Source organism: Varanus komodoensis, unplaced genomic scaffold, assembly GCF_004798865.1.
Source record: "Varanus komodoensis strain SLA01 unplaced genomic scaffold, ASM479886v1 scaffold137, whole genome shotgun sequence".
Taxonomy (NCBI): domain Eukaryota; kingdom Metazoa; phylum Chordata; class Lepidosauria; order Squamata; family Varanidae; genus Varanus; species Varanus komodoensis.
The window spans coordinates 245,127-261,707 of NW_025335397.1; the positions used below are offsets into that span (position 1 = coordinate 245,127).

Sequence of the window (16,581 nt, forward strand, 5' to 3'; positions counted from 1 at the left end):
AGCGGGCGGCTCCCGGCCCGCCGCCGCCGCCGCGCCGCGCCGCGCCCCGCGCGGGGTATGCGCTGCGCTGCTGACGCGGCACGGGCGGAGGAAGGATGCGGCTCCCGGCGATGGTGTGCTGCCTCGTGTTCTGCTCCGTGGCCGGGCAGGTCGAGTACTCCATCCCCGAGGAGACGGCGCGCGGCGCGCCCGTCGGGAACCCCGCGCGAGACCTGGGCATCGAGGCGGCGGCGCTGCCCGCCCGACGGCTGCGTATGATCGGCGGCGCCGGCAAGCCCTACTTCAGCCTGAACGCCAGCACGGGCGCTTTGTCCGTGAGCGAGCCCGTCGACCGCGAGCAGATCTGCGCGCTGAAGCCCGCCTGCTCGCTCAGCTACGAGCTGGTGCTGGAGAACCCGCTGGAGCTGTACAAGCTGCAGCTGCGCGTCCTGGACGTGAACGACAACGCCCCCGCCTTCCCGCTGGACGAGTATCACCTCAGCGTGGCCGAGTTCCTGGCCCCGGGGGCGCGCTTCACCCTGCCCAACGCCCAGGACCCGGACGAGGGCGTCAACAGCATCCAGAGCTACGCCCTCAGCCCCCACGACCACTTCCGCCTCGAGATGCAGACGCGCGGGGATGGGAGCAGGTACCCGGAGCTGGTGCTGGAGAGGCCCCTGGACCGCGAGCAGCAAGCCACGCACCGGCTGGCCATCACGGCCAAAGACGGGGGCAGCCCCCAGCGCTCCGGGAGTGCCCAGGTGGTGGTCACCGTCCTCGACACCAACGACAACGCCCCCGTCTTCGAGCACTCCGTCTACAGGGCCAGCGTCTCGGAGAACTCCCCCAACGGCACGCTGGTCACACAGGTGCACGCCACGGACTTGGACGAGGGCCAGAACGGAGAGGTGCGGTATGCCTTCAGCAACAGCACCCCGGCCGAGCTCCGGAAGATCTTCTACATCCACCCCCAGACTGGAGAGGTCCGGGTCAGTGGAGTGCTCAACGTCCAGAAGCCGCTGCTGGAGATGTTTGTTGAGGCGAAGGACAAGGGCGTCTTTGGCATGTCCAGTGTGGCCAAACTGCTGGTCGAAATAACGGATGTGAACAACAACGCCCCCGAGATCACGCTCACCTCTCTCTCCAGCCCGATCCCAGAGGACTCCTCGCTGGGCACCGTAATCGCGCTCCTGAGTATCACAGACGAAGACCCGGGCGAGAACGGGAAAGTCATCTGCCAGCTCCCCACCAATCTCCCCTTCCAGCTCAAGTCCTCTTTCGACAGCTACTACAGTCTGGTCACCAGTGGCCTTCTCGACCGTGAGCGGGTCAGTGAGTATAACATCACTGTCACGGCCTCGGACCTGGGCTCCCCTCCCATGGCCACACAGAGGGTGCTGCGGGTGCAGGTCGCGGACGTGAACGACAATCCCCCCAAGTTCCTCAACCAGATGCGTGAAGTGTCCATCACGGAGAACAACAGGCCCGGGGCATCCCTCTTCCGCGTGTCGGCCTCCGACCCAGACCTGGGGGAGAACGGCCGGGTCTCTTATCTACTCAGGGATATCGACATCCAGGGCAGCGCCCTGTCCAGCTACCTGGCCATCGACGCGGGCAGTGGCATCGTCTATGCAAAGGGCGTCTTTGACTTTGAGCAGCTCCAGAGCTTCCATTTCCAGGTCGAGGCCCAGGACCACGGCTCCCCGGCCCTGGCCGCAGCCTTCCTTGTCAGCATCACCATCCTGGACCAGAACGACAACGCCCCGGTCATCTTGTACCCAGCGATGAGAAACGGCTCGGTGGCTGTGGAAATTGTGCCCCGCCTGGCAGATGCTGACTACCTGGTGACCAAGGTGGTAGCCCATGACCCAGACAGTGGCCAGAACGCCTGGCTCTCTTACCACCTCCTGCAGTCCTCCGACACCAGTTTGTTTAGGGTTTCTCCCAATGCCGGAGAACTCAGGACTTCTCGTGCCATGAGGTCTAGTGACCCCGTCAAGCACAAAGTGGTGGTCTTAGTGAAGGACAGTGGGCAGCCCCCGCTCTCGTCCTCTGTGACCCTGGGCATCCTGCTGGCAGACTCCCTCCCTCAGGCCCTCCCGGACTTCGACGACAGCTTGGAGGCTCGGGGGCAGCAGCTGTCCAGCTTGAATTTCTACCTGATCATTGCTCTGGCCTGCCTTTCCTTTGTCTTCCTGGGCTTTCTAATCTTCCTTCTTGCCATCCGGCTTTTTCACTGCAGGACTAGCCCGTCCCGCAGCTGCTGCTGCTGCTGCTGCTGCCCCATGGACGAGTATGAGAAGTACCGCTACAATGTCCACATGCTCCCGAGCTCCCATTTCACGCCAGAGATGGTCGAGATCGCAGGCATGGGGAAGCTCACACACACCTACCTGTACAGGGCGGCGCTGGGCATCGGGCCCAGCAATAACAACTCGGTGCCCAGCGGAGAGGTCGGCAACCCGCCCAAGGGGGCAGGCTTGCTGCCGGTGCCGGCGTCCTGCATTCAGGTGCAGAAGGTCAAGAGGGACCACTTCAATGCCATTCTGGTGGTAAGCGAGCTTTTCGACCGAGGGCGAGGGTCCTTCGGGGGGCGGGGGAGCAAAGGTGTGTGAGTCTTGCTTCAGGACAGATGATCAGGGGGTGGCTGAATGGAGCAGGGTGAGGCACCCGGAGCTGCACTGCTGCTGTGATTTTCCTTCCTTGGTTGTTACAGTAGGATGCAGGATCCAGTGCGGCCACACGCGTCCGAGCCGGCTATCGTCAGCTGGCGGAATTTATAGCCGCAGTGTGCGGTGATTGCCTCTGGCTTAGGTGGCTTTGTGAAAAGAGACTGAGGTGTGCACTCAGAGCTGTGAGCAGCGTGGCTACGTAGCGGCCGTGAGCGGAGGGGGCCAGTCGCTGGGTGGCTGGGATGCCTCTCACATTCTGCTCCTGAGCTTCCTGGCTGCTGGGGACTGGACACTGGGCTAACTGGTCTGAGCCGGCAGGGCTCCTCCTGCTCTCATCTCTCCCACCGACCCAGGGCTGGCTGGGCAGAAGATCCTATGGCCCTACCCAGCGACCCACCCAGGCCAGGAGTAGAGGGGCACCCAACGTTGATTTCTTTTTATTTATTTTATTTAGGACATTTATAGGCTGTCCATCACTGTTGTCTCTGGAGGGCTTACAATATAATATGATCTAAATCCTCAACAAAGTAAATTAGCTGAGCCCAGTTCTCCGGGCAGCCGAGGCGGAAGCCCTGGTGGTAAAGCTCCCCCACCGGCTGCCCCCTCGCAGCATCCCGGCCTGCCCTTGGGTGGCTGCCGCGCTCCGCCTCGGGGCGGGCCGGCCTCGGTGGGCACTGCGGGAATTGTCCGGGCGGCTGTTGCTCCGCTGGGGGAAGGGGGCAGCTAAAACTTTGCTTCACACATTTGTTTCGCCTTGCTTCTTCACCACTTTAGCTGAAATACACAGAATATGTGAGTGTCTTGCCCTGGTTTTTATTTAAAATTACTGTACACCGTGCTGGTATATCAATAAGAATGGAGATGTTCGTTCGTTCGTTTCTCAAAAGTCGGAATGCTGCTTATTCAGCACAAAAATGCTGAAGTGGCCGCCTGCACAAGGGCCAGTGGCAGGGGCGTTCTGACATTTGTGTCTTCCTTCGAAGAGGCTGCCTCGTGGCACCGCTGACGTGTTTCAGAAACCGCAGCTCAAAATTGCTTCCTTCGCCCTCAAGAAAAAGGCGTGGAACCTCTCCCAATTTCTAGTCCCGGGACCCGGAATCCTCGCAAAGCATGCCTGACTGGTCGGCTCTTGGTTTGATCCGGCAAGCAATGGGCTCCCTTAATACATTTTTATTTTCCCAGTATTTTTATAATAAATCTGCGTTCATTCTTGTTTTTCATTCCTATTTCGGATGCAGTGCAATTTGTGGGGGAGGGGTGTTGTTATGGGTTCTGTTTTTCGGTTTGCTCTTTTAAGCTGCCCAGAGACTTTGTTAGTCATTGGGACAGCATGCAAAAAACACAAATTAATAGATAGATAGATTGATAGATAGATATTAATATTAATTTTAGCCTTACCTGCTGTTGCTGTTCAAACTTGTATACATCGAGGGCAGCAAGAATTCTTGGAAGAAGGAAGGCCACTCTTGGCAGGCCAAAGTCGTTCAGGCCCGGCTCGAGGTGCCCCGTGAGTTGCGTGGGGCTGGCAAGTGCCTGGTTTCCACGGGGTGGGGGGGCAGGTCCCATCCGGGATGCCCGCGGTGCTGCCTGGGAAGAGTCCTCCCTGGAAGGAGCTGCTGCGGGTGAGCCCCTCTCATCCCGTGGGCCAAGCTCGGCTTTGGAGAGGCTCCCAGGAACGCTGTGCTAGTGCTGGGCCCAAGAGGCAGGCCAAGACGTGCCCCACTCTCCCGCCCTGGCAGTGAGGAAGCTGTAGCAGAAGCACTTTGGCCCGTTAGGAAAAAAAATGGTACAACATCCAGGAAGCCCCCAAACCTTGGATGGATGGAGGAGGAGGAGGTCTGGGGAACGGGTGAAGTCTCTGGAGGGCTTGGCTTGGGCCCAGGACTCAGGTACGTTGTGGGCGAAGTAAAGTCCCTCTTGTTTGTTGTCTGCCTGTGAGAGAGACGGGCAACACCAGCAAATTGTTTTACATATTAAAACACTTTTATTGTCAGTGGAAACAATCAATATAGAGTGAATTCATTCATGCACAGTGAATTCATTTGTTTAGCTTTTTGTGATGATTAATAACAGAAAACTTCATAGCAGGAAACTTTCAGTGGCTTCTGTTGCGTGGTTATCTTGACCTGCTCTTCCTTTCAGGGCATCTGGTGTCCGAACATCTTCCACCAGGCTTATCTTTACAGATTCGGTCCTCGACGGAGGTTGGTTTCATATTTCCGACCCTCTAGCGTCTCTGATAGAACCCTAAGTAACTGGCCCTTGTTTGGTCATCAGGAAAAATTTTTATTCTTCAGGTTCAAGCTGCCCCTGGTTAATGTTGCTATGTGAGACCAAGTCATCTCTGACTTGTGGGAACCCTATGGATGAAAGCCCTCCTGGCCCTCATGGCGCTGCGCAGCATCCTTTATGGACTCGATCTGTCTCGTGGCTGGGCCTTCCTTCTTCCTTCCTTTCCCTTGCTCTAGCATGATTGTCTTTTCCACAGCATCTTGCCTCCTCACGAAGTGCAACAGCGTCAGTTTTGTCATTTTTGCTTCTTGGGAAACCTCTGGCTTCATTTGACCCACTTGTTTCCCTTTGCAAGGCGCTCCTCCAACACCATGTTGCAAACCATCATGTCCTTCACTGCTCAGCTTTCATATCCATACACACTGATTGGAAGTACAAGAGTGCGAATGGCATTGGCCTTGGTCTGCGGTGAAACGTCCTCACCCCAGAATCTGTTCTAGTTCCTTCATTGCTGCCCCTCCAATGTTCAGATGTCTTGGCTGCACTCAATTGATGACTGAGCCAAGGTATGCAAAATCATTTGCAATTTCCATTTTTCTTGTTGACGGTGTAGTTCTGCAGTTCTTCTGTACGCGTGATTTTTGTTTTTTATGTTTAGCTGCAGTCCTGCTTTTGCATTTTCTTCTTTCACTTTCATCAGTTTCAGCCCTTTGCCACTTTCTGCATATCTTAAATCCATTGATGTGTGGACCGCCAGTGCTCACTCCTTTCTTTGATCCTGTTCCAGCTTTCCTTATGCAATGTCTGTGTACAGACTGAACAGATAGGGAAGTAAAATACACCTTTGTCTGACCCCTTTCCTATAGGAAACCATTCAGTTTCTCCATATTCTGCCGTAACAGTAGCTTCTTGTCCACCATATGGGTTATGCATCAAGACAACCAAGGGCTGAGGTATCCCCTTTTCTTTCAGGACCACCCATGGATTCCTGTGTTCCACACAGTCAAATGCTTTGCTGTAGTCTAGGAAGCATAGACTGAGCTTCTTCTGAAATTCTTTGGTGCACTCCAGTTGCCAACGCAGATTTGCAGTGCAATCTTGAGTGCCTCTTCTTTCCAGAATCCAGCTTGCATGCCAGGCATTGCTCTTCCCAGGTAGGGTCTAATTCAGGGGCCCTCCAACTTTTTCGGTAGGGGGCCAGTTGAAAGGCCTCGGCTACATGCGTGGGCCGGTGGGGTGGGGGTGCCTGGGAGCACAGTGAAGTGCCGTTGGGCTCGCGCGAGGCGGCATCGGGCACGCGCGGCAGTGGCTTGCTGGCTCGGAGACCATCTCCGAGCGAGCAAGCCACCACCTCCCCGCCTGTGCAGCGAGCGCATGCACGGGCAGTGAATGGCGGCGCACGCTGGATGGATGGCCATGGCGGGCCAGATCTGTCCCGCGGGCCATAGTTTGAGGACTAATTCTTTGCTGCTGCACCTCGAGCATCACTTGCTTGCATGGGAAACGAGCGCCATGGTCCCAAACAGACCAGCTTCTTAAGCCATTTTCCTACTTTTATATCAAAGGACATTTCTGCAGAATAGTCGGTGCACTTTTTCAAGAATATAATACAATAGAAATGAGAGTGCTGGAGTGACTGAATGAAGGTTTCCATGTTTTGCCAAATCTAGAACCTTGGCATATGATATCTAGTAAGTAGCATTTTATTTTTATACATCAAAAAACAGTGGGAGAAAAAAAGCATAAAAATAAGGCTAGGGAGTTGTATTTCCTTAGTCATACTACTGAATTGTTTGAAAAGGATTCTCTTGAAGAACTTAAATCCAATGTCCTTTTAAAGGAAAGCTTTTCATTGCCCAAAACAAGAGATCATTCATGCTTTTAATTTGTGTTAAGATCATTCATGCTTTTTTATTTTTGGAACTTGGTGCCAGCTGTCCCCTCTGAAGTACTTTCCAGAGCAAAAACTTGCCAGAGAGGGGCCCATCAGCAGCGGAGCTGAGATGGGCCCTCAGGGGAGGTGGAATACTTTGTAGCTCAGGTGTTTGCTGCTGCAACATTTTCTTCAAAACGAAAGTGACTCGTTCTAAACACCCTTTAAGGAAACAATGTGTGGATGAGGCAACATTTTAGCAGTTTCCCCTGAGTCAGCTTCCCCACCACCAGGAGAACCTGGCCCGCCTGGCCCACTTTGGGGGTGGCTCCAGGGCTTGTGGAAGCTTTGGAGCCCGTCCACGGCCACCGTACAGTCGGAAGACCTGGCCCTAATATTTGATGCCGTGGCTGCTTCCACCCCCATTTACAGTCGCTGTCTCTGAGGTGCTCTAAAGTCCATGCGTTGCACTGACTTGTGGATCATTTGTACACATCATTCCAGACACATACCTGGAAGAATGTTCTAGCTTTGCAGGTTATTTCCAAGCAAACTTGCTTAGAAGTTCAACCTGCACTGGTGCTTCCTTAAGACTTGCCCTCACTGTTTAGAGCCGACAGGATCATAGAATAAGAGCACGAATTCTTTCTTGAATCGTTGCACAGAAGCATTTGAGCGAAAGAAGTGGCTTTGATCCTTTGCCGTTTCTGCCCTCCTGGACTACATTTGCAATTTGCTATGCCAAAAAGATCTGCTGAGGCAGATGAATCCTTTGTCTGGCAAGGCAAATGGCACTCGTGACCTCCTGCCCCAATTTTGACCTCTGCTGGGGTGAAGACTTGTGATTGACTTAACCCCAGTGCTGCAGGCACAATTCCACTTGGATCACCCAACCTTACTTTTGAGCAAGCGGGAAGAAGATGCAACTGCAACTGCTCGGTTGGATAGTCAACTGTGTATTACTAGATTAATGGCTGATCTGCTGTCAGATGCAAGCATTCATTAATCAACGATTCTTAGGAGAGGGAGGGGGAGAGAGAGAATGGGGGGTGGGCAGCAGCAGAAGGCTGGACAGTGGTGTTCAAGAACAGATGAAGCAAAGTCCGTGCTCTCCTCATTTCTCTGTGTCTCTGTTACACACAAAAGAAAACTTAAGTTCTTTGTGTTGAGAGCTACACACGCGGTGTGGCTGCAGCCCTAAAAACCCCATGGAAAAATCCAGTTCCGACAACTGGGCTGGTTTCCCAGAGCCTCAGGTTGGGCTACTGGAGTAATTTAAAGGTTTGGGGGTTGGAATATTTGCTCACCTTTTCTACATCATTAGAGCCTGCAGCCCCTCCCCCCCCCCATGAAAGAGGGAGCAAGACAGAGTTGACATAACCTGAAGACTAAACGAAAGGACACACAACACAATTTGCAGTTCACACATTTTGGGTTTGCTTTTATTCTGTTGTTGGTCCTCCAAGGAGAGTGTGAGAGCGTCTGGGTGGGCTGTGGGGGCTTGGCTGCTGCACACAAACAGAACGGGAGATCCTGTAGTGCCTGTCTCCGAAATCCAGGCCATGCCTCTAAAAATAGCACTGTGGATGTTAGTAGAGGAAGTGAGATGGAGTTGAACGGCGTGTCATGCCATCTTGCTTCACTTCGTGCCCTGTGGGGCGCGCAACAGCGAAGCACACAGCCTGGCGCACACCCAAGCAGTCTAATGTGAGGAAAGCAGGATTCAGTGACCTGGGTGAGGTATGCAAATCAGCTGGATTTGCATACATCTGCTTATTTTGCTCCTGGGGGGCAAGAAGAGGAAAATGCGTTACACAGAGCACAAGTGCCTTGCTCTGGTTCCAGAGATCCCAGGAGTGCATAACCTGCCGTCCTTTCAGAACAACCATCCATCGCAGCCACACGGGCAGCGGACTTCCTTGGTGAAGGCAAGTGAGCACGGAACCAGATCCGGGCTCCATGCGGCACCCCGACTGCAGGGAGCGTGCGCTCGCGCATGGCCGCGCATTTTCCCTGCCGAGCCACACGCTGCCTCTGCCTCATCTTGCCCGGGTGGCTTCAGTGCCCCCCAGCGCCTCGCGAGCCCTTGCTCATGTGGAGCACAGCATCTCTCTCTGCCCGAAGTCCAGCTAACTGGGATGCAGAAACAGTTCGATCCTGCTTCACGCCAACGGGGCAATTGAAAGTGAAATCTTGTAGCGCTGCTCGCCGTTAAGCGCCGTCCTGAGGCAGCCACCCCAGCTTGCTCTGGTCGGTGAAATATACTTACAGAATCGGAAGTGGGAGGATCCTTGGAAGGGGATTTTCCAGGATCAGCCCCAGGCCGGGACTCCCCTGGAACCAGCTCCTATCAGCTGGTCCTCCTCCTCCAGAGGTGGGAAGCGGAGGCTTTCGGGGAGAGCTGGCTCGACTTGTTGCGGGGGCTTTGCCTGGGAAATCCTGCGCGGGGACTCCCAGCCCTCCCCACTCTTGGGGGGGTGGACTGGGGGGGCACCCAGCCACGCACCCTTCTGCCCCCCCACTGCCCCATCCTCCTCCCTCGACAGTCCCACAGCTCCCCTGCCCCAGCACCAGGGCGGGTGGGGACGCCCTCCTGGGCCACCCGGAGGCATCTGCGTGAGGAGGGCCCAAGCAGAGCGCTTCCCCCTGAGGCAGGTCCCGGGGGCAACCCAAGTGGGTGGCTGCTCTGCCGCACCCCGGCCCGGCACTGCGTGGCACATGCGCCCAGCCCGCGACTGCCCCTTCCAGCGATGGGCCGGCCCTGGCTGGCTGCAGGCGGTGCCCGCGGGGGAGCACGCCTCGGTGCCAAGCTGCGCCGCACAAGCACCTTGTGTAGCCCCCCTCCCCGCACCTGTGTCTGAATCCCCCGCCTGGGGACCCTTCCTGGGCAGTTTCCTGCACGGGGGGCGGGCCGCACCACTGCTCTTCGGGTTTGCCCCTCTTCTGCGCTGGGCACCTCTGGGCCAGTCACAGACTCCTGCCCACCCTCCCTCCCTTGCAGAGTTGTTGTTGGGAGGAAGGGACTGAGAGGAGGGGGGGAGGAGGAGGAGGATACTTCTGTTGGCCACCTTGGGCTCCTTGGAAGGAAGAAGGGAGCATATAAAGATAATAGACAAGACCGGACTCCTTGGCCACTTCATGAATGGGGTGGCCCAAGGACCGCAGCCCCTGAGGGCTTCTCCACGTGTTCGTCCCCTCCAGATTTCCTCACAAAAACCGCTTCTTCTCCTCCTCATTGAATGAGGCAGGTGAGAAAGCAGGAGGGGGCTCATTGCACCCCCACAGCGCTCTCCTCTGTCGCGGCCACCGAAGGAGGGAGGGAGGGCAGCCTGGCCAGAGCAGGGGGAGCACATGGGCCCTGGACAGCCAGCGGGATCCGAGTGGGGCCTGGAGTGCGGGCTGGCATCCCGCTCGTGCACGCAGCTCCTCCCGGCTCATCTCCTCCGGTGAGGCCAGGGTTTGGGTTGGGCGGAGGATGCTTCCGCCGGCCAGGATATATGGACAGCTCCTGACGCGTCCAGACTAATGATCATTGCAGATAATGTTCAGTCCAGCTGGAGAACGAGTCTGAAGGGGCCGCAGGGGGGACTGACGCGATTGTGCCACTCACCGCGGCTGCAACAGGATGCGTGCGTTTCAGCATTTCTGCAGTGAATTTGTGCGGTTCGCATGATGCTTGGAGCCAGTGTGGGTCGGATCTGGGCTCTTTCTTCTGCAAGGCCCCTCTGTGAGCAGAAGGGGTCTGCTCAGGGAAGGGCCCTCCGCCTGATCTGCGGGTCCGTCCCATTTAGCAGGGTGTCATTTCTCTGTTCAGCATGTTTAGGGGGCTGCGGGGGGCGGCTTTGGGGAGGAGGGCGCAGAAGTCTGCTCTCAGCAGTGCAGACCATTTTTCTGTCTTGCACAGCTGCACCCCTTAACTGCCCCCTATTGTGGGGCAGGGGCAGAACATGGGATGGGAAGGTTGCTCAGGGTGCCTCCAGGTACTGGAGCCGCAGGCCTTGAAATTCCATTCAGGCCCCTCTGGCCCTCCGTTTTCCTTTCATCATCTTCTTTTCAGCTACCCTCAAGCACAGATCTAACTTCTGGCTTCTTTAGACATTCCATCAGGGTGTAAAACGAGAGGCCCAGGAGAGTGGGGGGCACCTGTGACTGGTTGTGCTGTTGCCACCCCCCCTCTATGTTTTAGAATTTCTTTTGGCACTGAGTAGGAAGCCAAAGCACGGAGCACATCCCTCTGATTTGCTTCCCTGCCCTCCTTCAGCGTTCCGCAGGTCCCAGAAATCCACAGGAGTGCTTACAAATGTTCCCTTAACGTTCCCGCTTGTGTGCCTAAGCAAACCTCAGCTACCTTATTTTGGGTGGCCCCGCAATATCTCCCTTTAAGTACGGTGCCTAGCACTGCCCTTCCAGCCTTCTCCTGTCTGGGCCCGCCTTGTCCGTCCTCTCTCGCCACTTTTCGCCTCTGCGGGGCCTTGTGCCAGCTGTGCCTCCTGGCCAGAATTTCTGCCAGCAAAAAGAAGAAGAGAAGAAGTTGGCCGCTTTGGGGCTGGCGCGCCAGTGACATTGGCGGGGACGAGGAGAGCCAACCCGTCCAAGGGGAGGCATTTCAGCCAACCTGCCTTGCCCTTGGAGGCTGCGCTCAGAAGCGAGCAGCACCAGACGTTTGGCTGGAGAGGAGAGGGGAGGGGAGGGGAGAGAGGAGAGGAGAGGAGAGGAGAGGAGAGGAGAGGACTGTGGCTCCTGAGTGAACCGCTGGAAATGTGTGAGTCGCTCTGGAACACACACCATGGCCAGAAGCCCCAAGCTGCGTACTTGAACCCCCAAGCTGGAGCAGACAAGCTGGGGCAAGGGAAGGTGGGCAAGCAACCTGCTGTGGTGCACAAGTGTCAGGAGGGGGGGCAGCCTGCCCCCTAAACTGGGGGCACTGTGATGCCATCAGTAGCTGCCCTGGGAAAGTTCCCGGGTGGTCTGGGAGCCCGTGCCGCTTTGCCTCCGGATCACGTGGAAGCCTTCCGCGGCTGGGGCTGGCTGCAGACGGCCGCACCGCATGAGGCCGCACGCCAGGCAGGGCCCCAGCGTCTCTCGCAGCACAGGGCTCTGGATGCGGGGCCCGCACTGCGTGTGCCTGTCCGCGCCAGTGCTTCGTGTGCCTCGGGGGCAGACTGCCAGCGGAATCCTTGCCGCAGCCATTCAGGTTTCGCTCTCCAACTTCTGCCTGTCAACATCTCCATAGGATGAGCAGCATTTTTCACTTCTGGGGCTTGGGGCTGGGGGGCACTGGTGAAAGGGAGGGGCCCCCAGACAGAGAAGGTGCAGCTCTTGGTAGTTTGGGTGCTGGACGGGACTCCTGGGAGATCCGGGTTCAAGCCCGCTCAGCCATGAAGCCCACTGGGTGACGGTGGGCCAGTTGGGGCTGCTTGGCCTGACCCACCTCGCAGGGCCGTCGCTGTGAGGATCAAATGGAGTGCGGGGCTCTGGGCCTTGGGTCCCTCATGAGGGGAGAGAAAGTGCCGCGCAGTGGCAAGAAGAGTGAGCACAGCCTCGGAAGGGAGCAGCCCCCGGGCCACGCAGCAGCCGTCTCATACGGGAGGAGAGGCATGGCGCCCCCTCCCTGGGGCTGGGCATGCTGGGAGCTGCAGCTCGGCGCCCTTGTGCGGAGCTCGTCTTCGGACCGCTCTTGCTGGGCAACGAAGGCGGAGGGCTCTCCTGCCTTTCGTCAGCTTCCCAGAGGCGTTGGCTGGCCACGGATGGAGAGGAAACGACCGCCCAACCCTGCCATGGCACGGCTGCTCTCTCCCGGGCGCGGTCCCGGGGAGCACCTTTGGGGAAGGCTGCCCCATGGGCTTTGCTGCACTTCCACTGGGCTCTTACTTTCTGAGCTCGTGCAGATTTTGTGTAGCATCCAGTTCGAGCTTGGAGTGAGGCGCTTGACTGGCAGCTTTGCACCGCAGCTTCCTCTCTGCAGGCAACCCAATGGCCATGGCTCCACTTGTTCAGAATGCAAAAGTTTGGGTCAGTTTAAACTCTGGAGTTGCCTGGGCAGGAGCTGAGGTTTCCCAGCCTCTGTGGGTGAAGGCGAAAGGCCTCCCTCCTGCCATCGCAGAGGTGCTCGTGGCCCCTGTGGCGCTTCTCCACGCATGCTCGTTTGCGGCAGAGTGTCATAGCAACCAGTGGGAGATGCTCAGGGCTTCTTCCCATAGTTACCTTCCTATGTTTGCAGACTGTTGTGAGTGGAACCATGCACTGTTCATGTTGTGACGATGTGTGTGGGATGCAACGGCATGGGAGGATAGGCGGGCCACCCTTTCCTCGCCCGTTTCTCCTTCACAGCCCCTCTTCGCATGCACAGAGGGCGTATTTCTGGCCTCTGAGCCAGATTCAGAAGAAATGTGAGAAACAGCCTGGAGAATCTGCTGCTGGGTGAAGCTGTTGGCAGGCTGCTCCAGGTCAGCGGTGCCTGCCTGGAGCAGTTTTCTGCTGGCCTCGCCACGCAAGCATGACTCTTCTCGCTCCGTGTTGTCTTGCCATATCTAGAACCTCCTCATGGCTGCATGTACTCCCCAGTTTAGGAAGACACAGGGAAAGGATTACAGTCCTGCCTGTGCTGGACTGAGTGTGGGCTTTATTTTCTCTAGGTTTCAGGGGGATTTGGGAGAGCAAATCTGTGCTGTAGGAGCAAAGACGATGAGAGGCACATGATGGCAGAAATGGCAGGCCAGGCTTCCTAAATTTTGGGTATCCTGGTTCAAGGGGGAAGAAGGAGAATCCACGTATGGGGCACATGGGAGAGAGCTGCTTTCTGGTGGCAAAGCCAGCAATGCATTTGAGTCACGGGGGTGGAGGGGACAATCCCACTTAGGGGTTTTCGGTAGCAGGACCCACTTCCCTGATTTGGAAGCCGGGTTATCGCAGGCCTTCTGGGAGTCTGCCGGCTGAGGCCGGGCCAGGGCGGGGCCATGATGGAGTGCCCCTCTTAACAGGCCTCAGCAAGCCCTGCCAGGCCAAGGCCAAGAGACCGGGCAGGTCTCATTAAGGATCCTGCGGTAGAACTTGATTCTGCCAAGCAATCCAGTGCATTCCGTCTGACCAAACCCCCAAACTACTGTGGAACTTTAGTCTTTTTTCCAGAATTAAAAGGGCAAGTTCCCCCACCCCAAGAGGTAGCCGTGGAGGCAGGAGCCATTTTGCCCTTTGAAATTCCGAAGCATTACTCCATGCCCAAGTTCAGCTGCCGGTGGCCCGTGCTTTGGCGCTTCATCGTGGTTCCACTGAAGCCGGTCTGCCCCTGGACTGGCTCCGCTGTTTACGGAGAGGAGAGGCTGGCAGATTCCCCTTTGGCATTGTACTCGGTCGTGCTCTGCTGTGGCCCAGTGGGGCAAGACAAGCAGCGGCCACATGCATGCGGCGACGTGTTGAAGTCCCCCGCCTGCCTAGGAATTGGCTCTGGAGAATTGGCTCCTGTTTGGCTTGGTGGAATTCGGATTAGAACTGTAGAGTTTTGAAGGCACTGGGTTTTCCTTGACTTCAAGAAAAAGGGCATTTTAGTCTCCGGAGGGAACTGTTTCAGGGTGTGATTGATTTTAGTATTTGTATTTGTACTGCTTGGTTTTTATTAGTTGTTAAGTTGTTAATTGCATTTTAATGGTGCATTAGTGATCTTTTATGAATTCTCTCAGACACGGTGAAAGGAATTTTTTTATTCAATAGGCATTTTCAAATAAGTACATTGCTCTTGAGTGCCTTCTATGCACATAAAGAAAGAAAGCTCCAAACCCACAGCACCCCAACACCTAAATCTTGGCCACTAAAAACCAGTTCCCAAGCAAAGAAACAGTCCTACAAAATCACAGCAGTCCGATTAGAGCTCATCTAATTGAATGTTATGGAAATACCTTAAATAAACAAGGACTGCTCTTCTTTAACATAATAGTATTTGATATTAGGGCAGAGTCAGCAGGAACCAAGAGCAAGGAGCTTGCAGCTGACATATTATCAAGCTTTTATTTTGCTAGCAGCTCTGATTACACGGCAGTTGTATTAAGCACACTCACCTGACCGGTTGTGATTTACAAGAAAGGTGAGATCTGAATTAAAACATGCAGGTGGGGGCAGGTTAGCACCAGCGATCAGTTTAATACAGCCCTGCCTGCACAACAAGCTGAGGCCAAGAACTTCAGATGGGAGAAGACTATCAGGCATAGAAAGGGTTGGCACATGAAAACAACGGTCTGATGGAGACAGGAAAGTGTGCCAGATCGGGAGGCTCAGAGAACCAGAAGCCTTGAGAGGGGGTTATGTTTGCTGAGATGCCGTAGGTGCAAGGAGGGCCCCAGTCTCTCTGGTGAAGAGCTTCCTCAGGGTCCAAAAGGGTGCTGCTGGCTCCCTATAGTTAAGCCGTGCCTTTCAGGATCACTCCTTCCAAACATGTGAGAGCGATCGAGACATCCAGCAGAGGAGTTCAGTGCCAGGCCATAGCAATGAACAAACACTGGAGCCTTTCCGTGCTGATCCTGTGGAAGCCATTTGGGCATTTGGGTCAGTCTGGGTTCAATGGGGTGGGGAAAAGATGGCCACCTTCTGTGGGGCCTGATGAGGTCTCTTCCTAGTGCAGCTGGGGTCTGCCATGTTCGAATGTGCCGCAGTACAGAAAAATTAGGCTAGCCACATAATAAGTGCTGAGCAGGAACCCTTCTCCCTGCCCTGCTAGCTTTCTCTGTGGAGAGGCATTTCTCTTTTCAGTATGGAAGAGCATTCAGTCGTGTGAACTGTGCAGAACTGGGCCAGGTGGCTGCAACTCTTGCTGGAATCAGTGGGGCTGAAGAAGTGTTCACTCCGGCATAACTTATGTGGGTCTCGGGGAGCACGTGGCACCTTGCAGTGATTCAGTAACTTTCCTAATGGATCCATATGCATCCTGCTCACTTTGGAACAGGAAAGTAGGACAGATGCTTTGACTGCCAAGTCCGGGAATTGTGCTGGCCGGCGGATCATCAATGTTTCATAAAGAACAACAGTCTATAAGAAGTTGCTGTTATTTCCTACCATATTCATTCTTTATTCTCGAAACAGTGTAATTAAGTTGATAAAGAACAGTATGACGCGTGATGATGTGTGTGTGCTTGAGATTAGTTTCAAGACAACAGAAAACCGCGCTCGCCCAGCTGGCGGCCCAGCAAGTCACCCGGTGGGTGAGAGAGGAGCGCCTCCGAAGCGCCTCTCGGGCTTTGAGGGGGCCTCACGAGGAGGGGAGGCGAGAGGCCTTCCGGGGGGCTCTGCTGAGCGGACTGCAGCTCAGGAAGGCGGACCGGGGTGCAAAGCCGGGCCGGGGCATCCCAGGCGCTTTTCTGGGGCTGCCGCCGGCTGGGCCTTCTGGAAAGGGACGGCGGCTCCGGGCTGGAAGGGGTCGGCCCTGGCCGAGAGGCTGCCGGGATGCCTGCAGAGGGAGGACGAGCGGAGTTCCGAGGCCCCGGGGCAGCGCGGCTCGGAGCTCGGGCTCCCGCTCCGGCGGGAGCAACGGCCAGGGGGCCTGGGAGCGGCGGTCCCGGCGGCGAGGGCGCAGGCAGGGCCTCGGGGAGGGCGGCACCCACGCCTTCGCCGGCGGCCCGCCCCGTCGCGCCCGCCCCGCCGCGCTGCGTGTGCGGCCGCCGTGAGGTCGCTGTCCCCGGGCCAGGTGCTGAAGCGCGCCGGCCTGCCGCTCGGCGCGCCCCTCCCGGCACGCTCGGCAGCAGGCGCGTCAGCGGCCGCGGTGGGGGGGGGGAGGAGGAGGAGGAGGGCCGGGGAGGCGGGCGGGCGGGCGGCTGTTGCCGGGGCCCAGGCGGCGCCTGT

At 56.5% G+C, this 16,581-nt stretch overlaps 2 protein-coding genes across 2 annotated transcripts in view; both read left to right on the forward strand.

Moving 5' to 3' along the window:
* The window catches only part of LOC123019779 (protocadherin alpha-5-like), a 10,234-nt gene extending 10,160 nt beyond the window's left edge, over positions 1-74 (forward strand). The window contains 1 exon segment of the mRNA XM_044422844.1: positions 3-74. Coding sequence (XP_044278779.1) covers positions 3-74 — 72 coding nt within the window.
* A 21-nt stretch (positions 75-95) lies between these two features.
* The window catches only part of LOC123019780 (protocadherin alpha-C2-like), a 49,002-nt gene continuing 32,516 nt past the window's right edge, over positions 96-16,581 (forward strand). The window contains exon 1 of the mRNA XM_044422845.1: positions 96-2,531. Within this exon, the coding sequence (XP_044278780.1) occupies positions 96-2,531 (2,436 nt within the window). The remainder of the gene's footprint in view (positions 2,532-16,581) is intronic.